Raw genomic sequence first — 14,139 nt, 5'->3', positions numbered from 1 at the left:
GGACCGTCACCCCACTGATCCTTTGACCTTAAAGGTGACGGATCATCGGGGTGAAGGGGGCAACTGAAGATGATAAAATATTGGGTATGGTGGGCTTACCTTAATGGGCCTGACGGATTGGGTCTCTTGGGCCTGCGTAGGTATGGTCCCAGCTTAGGAGGCCCATCACTACTGACGCAGCAAGGGCCCATGATCCGGTAATGAGAATCCTTGCTCACCACGTTTGGAAGAATTGGGAATAGAGTCCCACATTGAAAAGATGTGAGAACCAAAAAGGGAAAGTCAACCCCTTATCACTATAAAAGGCGTAATACCCACAGAAATCGAGGGATGCTTTTATGAACCCTCTCTAACGCACTAAGTAAAACAGAGGAAGTCTAACTTGACCGTCGGAGAGTCTTTGGCCGGCACCACACCGGTGCTCTCTGAAGGATTCTTTAGTTTGTTTCGTCGTGCAGGTTCAATTCGAGTCGCGAGTACGGTGTGACCCATTGGTGACGGTAATCGACGTCATCATTAACTTCTCACTCTCACCCACAAAATACAATATTTCTGTTTCACAGGGCTTTGATCGATGCATTTTATGTAATCCCCGTTTGCCTCCAAGTGAAATTTTGGACTGGTTCAGTAGACTGAGCGATGAGCCCTGGGTGACAATCGATCTACCTCCAAATTTGTACAGTGATAGTTCTTGGATGGGTTTGGTTCTATGCGCTTATTTTGCTATAGATGTGAATTCAATTGTCCACTTTGACATTCTGGATTCAGATACTAGTCCTACCCTTATTTGTCATTTGGAAACCAATGTTGGTCATGTGAGATCTCCTCATGGTTATAGCCTGACTGAAGAAAATCTCGTGATGCTACAGCAAGGTGGATGCATTTTGCTATCCTATAGAGGGCGAAATTGTTTGAATCAAGCCAACTGCGTTAAGGCTTCATTTACAACTGACTGCCCAGGTTTGAAGGTGGAGATATGTGGCCTTCGTCTCTTGAACCATTATGAGTTGGAAGAGTTTGAGCAGACAATATTAAGCCATAGCATGAACTCCAGCTCGTCTGATGATTGGGATCTCATCCATCAATTGCCCACTGAAGATGGAAATAGGGATACGCAAAAGCATGATTATGGTGAAGGAACCTCCAGCTCTAGGAAGGAGTCTAATTTTGGAAGCCTGAGGAGACCCATTGATCCAAAAGACAAGGGCAAGCGAGTTCTGGAAGAATAATCTCTCTCATGGGGCTCTTCCTTCTGAACTTATTGGTAAGTCATCCTCCCTCTAATTTTCAATTTTAACCTTATACCAAAGAACTGATCATCTTTTCTACGCAAAAAGATAAGATGGAAAACATTCTTTGAGACAATGGGTGGTTGTTTCTCTAAACAGAGTCCGTGGAAAAAAAAAAAAAAAAAACAAAAAAACCTTAAAAGCTTACTAACTCATTCTCAACCCATGAATTGCTTGGACTGTGCAACAACTATGTTTTTTTTTTACTTATTTCCTTTTGATTATGTAATTGTGTGAAGATATAATTTTACCATGTTTTAAGTTGGACTTATCTCCCTTATCTTATTTCCTTTTGAAACCTTCTTTTTTTTTTTTTTTTTTAATTTAATTTATATTTCAAACCCTATTGTTTAGGAGTAATTTTAAACTAATCCTACACTTTTTCTAAAAATTCAATTTAAACTATGCTTGTTCAAAAGGTTTCAAATAACCCTTCCATTATTTTCGTAACATCATCGATGAAAAGGACGTTTTGATATGTAAGTCAATGAAATGGTGTTGTTTCCTATCAGCAGCATTAGTAGGAAAATAAAGGATGGGCTTATTTGAAACCTTTTAAAAATGATAGTGTTTAATTTTGTCTACTTGTACAAGGTTGAGCTTGGTGTGGAAGGGACTGTCCTAAGGCTAATCTAAACGATCCATCTAACCCGAAGCATGGAGGACTGTTTTGAATGAATGGGTTAGTATCGGGGTATGAAGGTTCAAAAATAATATCTGGGTGGTTGGGCAGGTGGTGAGTTTAATAGAGCTTTTAGGTTCTTGATTATGTAAATTTGCCAGTAGATGTGTAACATTGGTAGTGTATTTACATTTTCAGTTGTTGATGTAAATTTGTGTAATTTTTTGGCTTTTTGATTAGATTTATAAATTTATTTATTTATTTGTTAAGAGAAAATTTGCAGAAAAGTGAAGGTGAGCATTCCAGAAGCATTGATATTAAATAGACCTGTTAATTAGTATCATAAAAAGCATCAATGCTAATTTTTTTTTAATCCTTCTATTCAATTTGAATTTCTATTATATAACATTTGTGTTTTATTTTTGTTCAATCAATTTCAAATTGTGATTTAAGAATGCTAGAGAGGAAATTTTCTATAAGCTGATATTGAGCATTTCCCACTGCAATCAGGAGTACTTGTCCACCCTGTCTTGGTTAGTGATCAATCCTCCATGTCATGAATATTGAAAATGGCTTCTTCCATGTTCATTGAGCATGTTCTTTTGCAGATTTTCCCAATTCATGTGAAGGGGGCTGCTAGTAGCTTGATGGTGCTGGTGAACTGGTTTAGTGCTTAGGTAGTTTCCTTTACATTCAACTTTCTAATGAAATGGAGTTCCTCATGTAAGGAAAATTCTCCCTTAGCACAAAACGAGTGCATTGTCAGTTTGATAACTAACACTGTCACTCCTATGTTTGATTTTCTTTTGCAGACTTTTTTCATCTACCCTGCATAGAATCCTAGAGGGAGAGATGGCTACAAATAATTGAACCGACCATTGGATTTTATTTTGGCTCAAGTATCATCTTCATTTGGTGCTGAGAATTCAAGTTTAAATATGGCAAGAAGACTTTAAACCATATGTTTTATTAACAAATTCTTTGGGCCCCAAGTAGATTAGATTTATGGGCAAAAGAAGGAAGAGGAAATGAAAATTATTTATGGGTTGGACAATAGACAGCAGAGACAATTTTCAACAAGCATAAATATGTATGCTTGGCTCGTGTAAAAGAACACAGGGATTACTATTTCTATCCCATTTTTGTAGAGTTTTCTGTTATACTTCCGTATTGCAAACCAGAAATAAATTTTTTAATCTAGGTTATTTCTAAATTCTAATGCCATTGATTCAAAAACTCATGCAACAGTAAAAGGCTTTTATCAAAAGCCTAAGGGCTATTTATTTACAATCTTTTTATCAAGGGGTCCTAGAAATAGAATATGAACACATTCTCTCCCATATCTCTGTCCTGTATAGAGACATAGTAGGCTTCCATCTATTTATCATGGCAATCTTGAATGCCTCCCAGTTAAAAGAATTGTTTGTAAATAGCTTTGCTACTAATAATTTAGGTTTCCTCCAACTCTCAATCCATCCTCGATTAACCTTTAGATCTCGCTAGTTCAAATTAAGACCTCACTTTAGGAGGTGTTAGGTTTTCAACTATGTATATGTTTAATAAATATTATAGGGAAAGTCTACAAACCAACTTTTTGTTATCACACTTTTTTTTGCTCCCCTCGCTAGGAGTCTTTCTTCTCACCTAGGGTGAGCTGCTTTCCACCACTGTTTTAGGGTTTCTAAACTATGGCGGCTATCACTAGGGGTGTCCAGACCTAATTCACACCCGCCAAACCGACCAAACCGCCCGATCTCCACCCGATTTTAGCCCGAACTGACGCTCTTGTCAGTTGGTTACGGGTTTTTGCGCCCAAGACCCGACGTCGGTAGGTCGAGTGGCGGTTTTCTTCTCCAAAGCCCGATCCACCTGACCCGATCGATGTTATATACAAATCCGGCCAACTCCGGCAAGATCAAGCTTTAGATTCGAGGAGATCTGGCCAGATCTTGACCGTATTCGGTAAGATCGAGCTTAGATTCGAGGAGATTCGGCCAAATCAAGCTTAGATTCGAGGAGATCCGGCCAAATCAAGCTTAGATTCGAGGAGATCCAGCCAAATCAAGCTTAGATTCAAGGAGATCCGGCCAAATCCCAGAAATTTTTAGCTAAAATAATGTAGAATCCGAGGAATATTCCAAAATCCGGTGAGTTTTTCCAGAATCCGGCGAATTTTCCAGATTTTGGCGACACTTTTTTTTTTTTTAGATTTCAATGCTTTCTTTATTCCAGCAACCGACCCGGCTCGACCGACCTTCTCCCTCACCCGAAACTGACTCAACCGATTTTTTGGCAGGTCGAGTCCGGGTTCCTCCGCCCTTCACCTGACGTCGGCGGGTCGAGTCCGGGTTGGGTCCAAAACCGACCCGGCCCGACCCGTGAACAGCCCTAGCCGTCACTGATTTTTTCCTCCCCTGTTACTACTTCGTTGCTTAGTCATGGATCCAGATTTCATTGAACGCCTTGGTAGGATTACACTTACTAGAGATGAGGATGTTGATATATCGATTCTTCCAACACACCAAGAGAGAACTCTTGAGGCGTGCTCCCTTCGTCTACTTGGGAAGTTTCTCACAACAAAAACCCTGAACCTTAGGGCCACAAAAAACCTGCTTCGGTCAGTATGGAAATTGGGCAACGACGTAAAAATCTTGGATGTAGGGGATGGCTTATTTCATTTTCAATTTGCCTTGGAGTGCCAACTGCAATGGGTCCTGAGTAACGGTCCATGGAGTTTTAAGAACCAAATTCTAGTACTTCGGAGATAGGAAAAAGGCATGACTGCCCAATTGGTTGTGTTTACTCATCCGCTTATGTGGGTTCAAGTTTGGGGCTTGCCCTTTGATCTCATCAATGAAGATGCTAGTATGGATATAGGTAGAGGGTTGGGGAGAGTTGTGGAGGTTGATTGTAAAGCACTCACCCATTATCAAGCTCGCTTCCTTAGTATTTGCATTGACTTACCGTTGGATAAACCTCTTCGTAGAGGTGGCCCGATTGTGAACCCGGAAGGCGAGAAAACCTTTGTGGCCTTTAATATGAACAATTGGATGGTTTGTGCTTTAATTGTGGACACTTTGGTCACGAGGCATGGGACTGTATGCTCCCGAGGAACGATGTGAGTGGTGAAACCCCTTACGGCGAATGGATGAGAGCAAATGCCAGATGAAAGAGTGAGTCTGTGAGGAAGAAGACCCAAGCTACTATACGACCGCTACAAGAGAAGGTGGAAGGTGGGGATGGTACGAACCCGCGCCAAATACCTGTTAATCCATCTGGGTTTGGCAGTAACGAAAAAGACAACAATACTAGTTCTGCTGTGTTAGTGGTCGACCAATATCCTTCGGAAGTTGTGGTGGATGTCATTAAGCCAGCCTTACATACCCGTGAACCTGAGATTGAAAACCAATTGGTCCCTGTGCCCATAACTTATGCCCTAACCAATTCACTTGGCTTTGAGGTGGAACCAACAAACTCACCATTAGACTTGGGTATATTACATAGCCAAGAGAAACCTCTGTTTCAGAGTGAACAAAATAGGGGAGTTGATAAACCTGTGAGTTGGAAAAGGATAGAATAGAGTGTGACAATGGAAGAGCATGGGGATTTACTCACTGAACAGATTCGGATTGGACAGAAAAGGACAAGTTCTGAATATAGAATGGTGGATGGGGTAGAAGATAAGAAGTGTAAACGGACTAAGACTTTGGCCGCTCAAACAAAGTCATCTCTCTCAATGGTGGAGGTTGTGGACCAGCCCCGCCAATCACAATGATTGCTATAAGGCTGTCTCTCACCTTGTGAGGGAAAAAGATCCCAATGTTTTGTTTCTCATGGAAATGAAGCAATCTATAGATGAGAAGAAAAAATTACAAGCTGATCTTAGGTACCATTCCATGCTAGCTGTCCTTAGCATTCGAAGAAGTGGGGGTTTGGCAATGTTATGGAAGGAGGAGGTAAATTTACATATTCAGACGTATGATCAAAACCACATTGATGCTATCATTCTCACCGATCCTAATTCACCGTGGAGACTAATAGGTTTCTATGGGCGACCTAAGGAACAAAGACGGAGGAAATCATGGAATCTCTTGAAAAATCTCCACTCTCGACTAGATTTACCATAGATTTGTGTGGGTGACTATAATGAAGTTCTAGTCTCTAAAAAGAAGTAAGGCCGCATTTCGAAATGATTAGCACTGATGCAGGAGTTTTGTGAAGTCCTTTTGCACTGTGGGTTAATTGACCTTGGCTTCCATAGGAACATGTTCACTTGGAATAATGGTAAAGGGGGAGATGCTTTTGTCCAAGCTAGACTGGACCATGCCTGTGCAAATTTTAGATGAAGGGATATGTTTCCACATAGTAGGTCACACATGTCCAATCTTCATACTTTGATCATATACACTTGGTGATTACCACTCAAGACCCAAACCAACCCAGCAAAAGGAAGAAAATACCAAGAAGATTTGAAGAAAAGTGGGCATCCCACCCTGAATGTGAGAACATTATACCGAATTCATGGGTTAATTGCTTAGTGATGGGCAATCCAATGTTCTGCCTCTTTGAAAAAATTAAGACGTGTAGGATGGCTTTATGGGATGGGGTTGAGCCACTTTTGGGAATACAAAGACTAGGTTGGAGGAGAAGCATAAAACTTTGGAGAATCTAGTTAGCCATAATGACCCTACCAATCTTGAGGATATTCAGAAGTTGAAATATGAGATCAACAACTTACTCTTCCAAGATGAGATTTTTTGGAGGCAACGGTCTAGATCTATATGGTTACAAGTAGGAGACAAGAATACAAGGTTTTTTTCACCAAAGAGCAAGTCAGAGACGCCATAAGAACCATATAGCTGGGATCTTTGATGAGCATGAAGTATGGCAAAACTAAGAAGACGAAATATCAAATGTGATGGAGAGATATTTCCAAAAGTTGTTCTCAGCTACTAATGGTATTAATATGGACACAGTGCTTGACAAGGTAGATAGATTGGTGACCCCAGACATGAACCACACCTTTACTCAGGAGTACACAGTAGATGAGGAAAAGCGTGCTCTTTTCCAAATGCATCCATCCAAATCTCCTGGGCCTGATGGTATGTCCCATTTTTTCTTTCAAAAGTATTGGCATATAGTAGGGCTGAATGTCACTAATGTTGTTCTATCTATTTTACGCCATGGCCACTTGCTACGCAAAATGAACTTTACACATATTGTTTTAGTGCCCAAGGTGAATGAACCAAAGCATGTTTCTGATTTTCGACCTATAAGTTTGGGCAATGTCGTATCTCGGATTTTCTCCAAGGTTATTGAAAATAGGCTTAAACTTATTTTGCCTAGGGATATTTCTGATGCCCAAAGTGCTTTTGTTCCTGATCGTTTAATCACTGATAATACTACTATAGCTTTTGAGATTTTACACAGGATGCGTAACAACATAAGGGCAAAGTTGGGCAAAATGGTAGTGTAGCTTGATATTAGCAAGGCATATAATAGAGTGGAATGTGGTTTTCTGAGAGGTATTATGCTTAAGCTTGGTTTTGATCAGAACTGGATACAACTGGCTATGGAAACCGTCTGCATGGCATCTTACTTGATGCTTGTTAATGGGGAACCTAGGGGTTTTGTCTCTTCGTCCAGGGGGACTAAACAAGGGGACCCATTGTCGCCATACTTATTCTTGTTATGTGCAGAAGGTCTATCAGCTTTGCTTCGTAAGGCGGAGGAAAACAAGGCTCTACATGGTATCTTGTCTAGCTCGGGAGGTGTAAGGATTTCTCATTTACTTTTTGTTGATGATAGTCTCCTTTTTTGTCAAGCATATGTTCTGGAATGCGTAAATTTAATGAACTTGTTGCGGCAATATGAAGAAGCATCAGGCCAAGCAATAAATAAACAAAAGACCTCTTTGTTCTTTAGTAAAAATACACACCCACAGGTAAAGACAGATATCCAGAGTATGTTGGGAGCTCGTATCATGACTGATTGAGAGAAGTATCTTGGTCTACCAATGGTGGGGGGTAAATCAAAGACAAATACCTTCAGGGATGTACAAGAAAGGATCACAAAGCGTGTAATGGGATGGAAGGAAAAGTATATCTCCAAGGTAGGTAGAGAGGTCTTAATCAAAACAGTGGCACAACCTATTCCCACCTATTCTATGAGCCTCTTTAACCTTCCTAGGGTTGTAAACTGTAACACCCCATAAATTTTGTTACCGATTAAATTATTATAAGTAAATTTTAAAGGAGGCCTATAATTAAATGGAATAATTAATATTGGGCCCAAGGTATTAAAAAGAAGATAAATACTATGGAATAGGAAGCCCAAGTAAAGTGGCATAAGTAAATACATGGGCCTTGAAAACCCTAGCCTTTTTCCTCATAAGATACACATGTATTTACTGATGGTGCCTCTTTTGCTTCAGCCGCTTCACACTTCTGAACCTTGCTTTGCTTCACTGTGGCTGTGAGTGGAGACTAAAGGTATGACTCTCTTCTACTCTAAACTTGGGAAAATTGTGATACTCAATGGCTAGCTTTTCTTTCCAATCTTATAGGAAAATCTGTTAGTGGCGTACCTAATAGAAAAAAAAAAAAATAGAATAATATAATAATAATAATAAAAATAGGGGCTGCTGTTATGGATCTAAGGATACGATTATGTTGATAAGAAAAGGGTTTCTGTGAACATTATATGACCGCTTATGGCCTCACTAATTGTCACCACCCATCCGCCATGTGTCTTCACGTTGTCCTTGTTCATTACGTGTCCAGCAACTTCCTTGTGTTTTGGTGGCATCAAGGGAATACTAGGCAATTGGATGAATAGATTAAGGTATATATTAGGTTGATCACATGTCCATCTTTCTGTTGCACTAAAGTTTCATGCATAGATTATATTAATGGAAAAGGGCCGGCTGCATTATGTTATTTGATACCTATCTCTGCATCTAGTGATACTAAATTATCATCTCTAAGCCACTGAGTATGTAGCAACTTTTTAAGCCCAAAAATCCGATTGTGTAGAGCCTAAAGATATGATTATGCAGCGGTAATTGTAGGTCCAAAAATCTGATCAAAGCTGGAAGTGAATTGGATAGTTAAGTGATTAAATGGTGAATTTGGGATATATTAATATTGTTTAGGATAAAACCGTTTAAGTGTGAAAATAAATTTTGAAGTGGGAAATTGTGTATTGATGAACCTATTTTTGGTATTGCTAGGTTCTAATTCTACTGAATTGTTGTGATTCAAGGGAGGTTGATTTCCTTTATTTTTGCAGCTAAGAGGTAAGTGGTGTTTACTAATTTTGGGGGTTTTCCCAGAACAGTGTTAATTATTAAACTATTTTATATGAAAGAATATGTTGATATTCTATATATAAATGAATATTTTACAAATGTTTGATGTGCACATTGGCTATTCATTTTATGAAAAACTTGTGGGACAACCTAATTTTATTTAAACTTGTATGTGTGAATATGTCTTTATATTTTGAGAAGTATGAATGGATTATTTTGTGAGCATATTGAACATGTTTTGAAAACCTATGGCAAGTCGTGATTAGAAGCTCAGTATGATATTTAGTCCTTAGCAAGGGACAATCATGCTGCAGCTAGTCCTTAGCAAGGGACGGTCCCAAAAGGGGACAGTGCACATTTGATAGCTCCTTAGCAAGGGAGCATACTATTGAGGATCCAAAAGGAAGCTCCTTAGCAAGGGAGTGTACCTTTAGGTTCCAAAGGAGCCATCCTTGAGAAATGGGATGAAAGGAGGTTCCAGTCCCAAAAAGGGGACAGCACAACCCTGTCAACGGGGCGTAAACGTTGACCACGAGAAAAGCCTAGGGAATTGTTTATGTGATGGTATCAATATATATATTATGATGGCTCACAATATAAAGATATTATTTTCTTTTACATGAAATAGTTGATGACAAAATATTGGTGAGTTCTAAATTGTGAATCTGTTGAAAGAATTATTTATTTGAAAGGTTTGTTCCCACACCCAATGTTAGTGAATTCCACTTATTGAGTTATCTCACCCCCCTTTATTTCCCATTACAGATACATTAGGTGGATTACTGGAGTAGAGATTCTTGGGAGATAGAAGTTACAAATTATTTTTGTGGAACTGAGGATTTTATTATTATTTTATGACATTAAACTTTGTATTGGAGAATAATTTTTGAGGATGTTTTGTATTTGGTGAATTAGAGCTCTGACTTTTGTAATCAGATTCAAGGTTTCTAGTTTCTTTTATTTAATATTTTTATGGATTATTCATATTAAATAGACTTTTATTGCCTATGATTTTGGGGCGTTACATTTGTGGTATCAGAGCCAGGTTATGATTCTGTAGACACTTGAAAACTAGGTTATGATTTTATAGACACTTGAAACTAGGTTATGATCTTGATTTTTGTCAGAGCATTTGGAATTTAGGTTATGTTTGATGAGATATTTTAAATAATTTTGGCAATGTTACTTCTTATGTGTAGTAATAATAATTGTTGCACCGTCTATATTTCTTGATTTCCTTGTTAACTAGGTATCATGCCACCCAAAAAGAAAAGAGTAGCTAATTCCAATAGCGAGGAACCTATTGTTAATTTGCGAAGGCCAACCAAAGCAAGGGTTGATACTGAGGCTGAAGTCACTCAAGACATGAGAAATAATGAACGTCCTAGGGTGACACGCACTGATCCTTTGGATGAAGCTGCTGCCCGACTGTTAGACAGGTTGGCCCATGTTGCTAGTAGAGGCGTAGGTAGAGTAGAGGCAAGGGTTGGTTGCTCTTTTGAGACTTTTATGAAGCAGAATCCTCCTTCCTTTGATGGGAAGCCAGATCCTACAGAAGCTGAGAATTGGTTCTTGCAAATGGAGAAATTGTTAGAAGCTTTAGATTGCACTGACTCTCAGAAGGTGCGGTTTGCAACTTTCAAGTTGATAGGAGAAGCTGAGCGTTGGTGGAGATCTACTAAAGCCATTTTGGAGGGAATGGACACTGAGAGAAATCCCATCACTTGGGAGAAATTTAAAGGGGTTTTCTATGATAACTACTTCCCTGAGGTGGTTCGAGAACGAAAAGAGAGGGAATTTGCTGATTTGGTGCAAGGAAGTATGACTGTTGAGCAGTATGCTGCTAAATTCATCGAGTTATCTCGCTTTGGACCCCACTTAATCCTTACTGAGGCGAAGAAAGCAAGCAGATTTCAAAAGGGGTTGAATGAGAGACTTCGACACCATTTGATTGCAGCAGGGGTTGATAACTATGCAGAGTCAGTTAAGAGAGCTATGAGACTGGAGGAAGATTTCAAGAACAATGTTAGGAAGGAGAACCCACCTAGAAACACTGGACAGACAGGCTTTCGTCAAGGCAATGCTCAAGGTCATTGGAACAAGAAAGGATCTTTTGGGAGGTCTGGGAGTAATTCATCATCAAATAAGCCAGAAAATAAGAATCCACCCCAGAATGCTCAAGGTAGAAGTTTGAATGCTTGCCCTACATGTGGAAGGTTTCATGGAGATAAGCCGTGTTTCTTTGAAGGAAAGGCTTGTTATAACTGTGGAAAGACAGGACACTTAGCTAGAAGCTGTACTTCTCCTCAACAAAACTCAATGGCACAACCTGGAAAGAATGATCAGAGGAGGAAAGCACAAGGGAGAGTGTTTGCACTCACACCACAAGATGTCCAAGCTTCGGATACTGTGGTTACAGGTATCCTCCCTTTATTCTCAAACTTTGCTAAAACTCTATTTGATTCTGGATCTACACACTCTTTCATCTCCTCTCGATATGCTAAGTTATGTGATAAGAAACCTGGACTTATGGATTATGACTTGTCTGTGGCCACACCTATGGGTGATTCTTTGGTGTGTAATTTTATGCTTAAGTCTTGTGTCATCCAAATTGAGGATAGCGAAATGTTAGCAGATTTGATTGTGATGGACATGTATGACTATGATGTAATTTTGGGCATGGACTGGCTGGCAGCTTATCATGCTAGTGTAGATTGTTTTAGAAAAGAAGTGGTGTTTCGGCCTCTAGGAGAACATGAATTTCGGTTTAAGGGCTCTAGGATGCATGCTTTACCTAGGGTGATATCAGCCCTTCGAGCTAAGCATCTTTTACGGAAAGGATGCCAAGGGTACCTAGCTCATGTGGCGGACACTAGGAAAGATGTATTGCAGTTGGATGATATCCCTGTTGTAAGGGAGTTCCCTGATGTCTTTCCTGAAGACCTACCAGGGATACCTATAGATAGGGAGATTGAATTCTCTATTGATTTGCTCCCTGGAACTTCTCCTATTTCGAAAGCACCATATCGGATGGCACCAACTGAACTTAAGGAGCTCAAGGAACAGTTACAAGAACTTCTTGATAAGGGGTTCATCAGACCAAGTGCATCTCCTTGGGGTGCACCAGTTTTATTTGTGAAGAAGAAGGATGGGACTATGAGGTTGTGTATTGACTACCGTGAGTTGAACCGGGTTACTGTGAGAAACAAATACCCTCTCCCTCGTATTGATGACCTGTTTGATCAATTGCAAGGGGCACAAGTCTTCTCTAAGATTGACCTTCGTTCTGGGTATCACCAGTTGAAGATCAAGGGTGAAGACATACCCAAGACAGCTTTCAGGACTAGGTATGGGCACTATGAATTCTTGGTAATGCCTTTTGGATTGACCAATGCTCCTGCTGCGTTTATGGACTTGATGAATAGGGTGTTTCATGAGTACTTAGACCGCTTTGTTATTGTCTTTATTGATGACATCCTAATCTTCTCCAAAAGCATGGAAGAACATGAAGAGCACTTGAGAATTGTTTTTCAAATTTTGAGGGAGAAGAAGCTATATGCCAAGTTTAAGAAGTGTGAATTTTGGCTTGACCAAGTGGTGTTCCTAGGGCATGTGATATCTAAGGCAGGGATTTCTGTAGACCCTAGTAAGGTTGAAGCTGTGGTTGATTGGGCAAGACCGATGAATGTGAGTGAGATTAGAAGCTTTTTGGGCCTTGCTGGCTATTATAGAAGGTTTGTAGAGGGATTTTCCCGTATTGCAGCCCCTTTGACTCACCTAACTCGTAAGAATGCCAAGTTTGAGTGGACAGAAGAATGTGAGAAGAGTTTTCAAGAACTTAAGCAAAGGTTGGTCACCGCACCAGTACTAACCATACCTAGCATCATGGGAGGCTTTGTTATTTATAGTGATGCCTCAAGAAAAGGGCTTGGTTGTGTGTTGATGCAGCATGGTAAAGTCATAGCTTATGCATCCCGCCAATTAAAAAGTTATGAACAAAATTATCCCACTCATGATTTGGAGTTGGCTGCAGTGGTGTTTGCATTGAAGATTTGGAGACATTATTTGTTTGGTGAAAGGTGTGAGATTTATACAGATCATAAGAGCTTGAAGTACTTCTTTACTCAGAAAGAATTGAATATGAGGCAACGAAGGTGGCTTGAGTTGATTAAAGATTATGATTGCTCAATCAATTACCATCCAGGCAAGGCTAATGTGGTAGCTGATGCGCTTAGTCGGAAGTCTTCTGGTTTCTCAGCTGCCTTGTTAACTACTCAAAAGGTGATTATTAAGGACTTGGAGAGGTTGGGAATTGAAATTGTCATGGGTGATTCCCAAGTCTTTATGGCTAGTTTGACAATACAACCCACTTTGATTGAGAAGATTAAGAGTTCACAGGTTGATGATGCACAAGTTATAAAGATCATAGAAGAGGTACAAGAAGGGAAGAGACCAGAATTCAATGTGTCTAATGAGGGTGTCTTGAGGTTTGGAAAAAGACTTTGTGTGCCAAATGATTTTGCAATAAAGAAGGAGATTATGGAAGAAGCTCATCGTACCCCATACTCTGTGCATCCTGGTAGCACTAAAATGTATCGTGACATTCGAGAAACTTATTGGTGGAATAACATGAAGAGGGAGATAGCTCAGTTTGTGGAACAATGCTTGACTTGTCAGCAAATTAAGGCAATACACCAGAAACCTTCAGGATTGCTACAACCACTTCCCATTCCTGAGTGGAAGTGGGAGTGTATATGTATGGATTTTGTGACTGGTTTGCCAAGATCTCCTAAGGGACATGAGGCCATTTGGGTAATTGTGGATAGAATGACAAAGACAGCACATTTTATTCCTGTTAAGATGACTTACTCACTTGATCAGCTAGCACAGATATATATTGATGAGATTGTGAGACTTCA

At 39.8% G+C, this 14,139-nt stretch overlaps 1 protein-coding gene across 5 annotated transcripts in view; it reads left to right on the top strand.

The window, feature by feature from the left end:
* LOC126727513 (uncharacterized) overlaps positions 1-3,124 on the top strand; it is a 29,908-nt gene extending 26,784 nt beyond the window's left edge. Inside the window, exons 13-16 of one of the 5 annotated variants that reach the window (XR_007656261.1) lie at positions 564-1,264; positions 2,422-2,444; positions 2,520-2,588; positions 2,724-3,124. Coding sequence is in view for 1 of the 5 variants with exons in the window: in XM_050433191.1 (XP_050289148.1) it covers positions 564-1,229 (666 nt within the window). In the remaining 4 variants the exon portion in view is untranslated. The other 4 variants (XR_007656260.1, XR_007656258.1, XR_007656259.1 and 1 more) reach the window with 4 other exon arrangements.
* Positions 3,125-14,139: the final 11,015 nt, after the last annotated feature.

This window comes from Quercus robur, chromosome 5 (assembly GCF_932294415.1).
Source record: "Quercus robur chromosome 5, dhQueRobu3.1, whole genome shotgun sequence".
Lineage (NCBI taxonomy): Eukaryota > Viridiplantae > Streptophyta > Magnoliopsida > Fagales > Fagaceae > Quercus > Quercus robur.
This window is presented reverse-complemented; position numbering and strand designations above follow the sequence as displayed.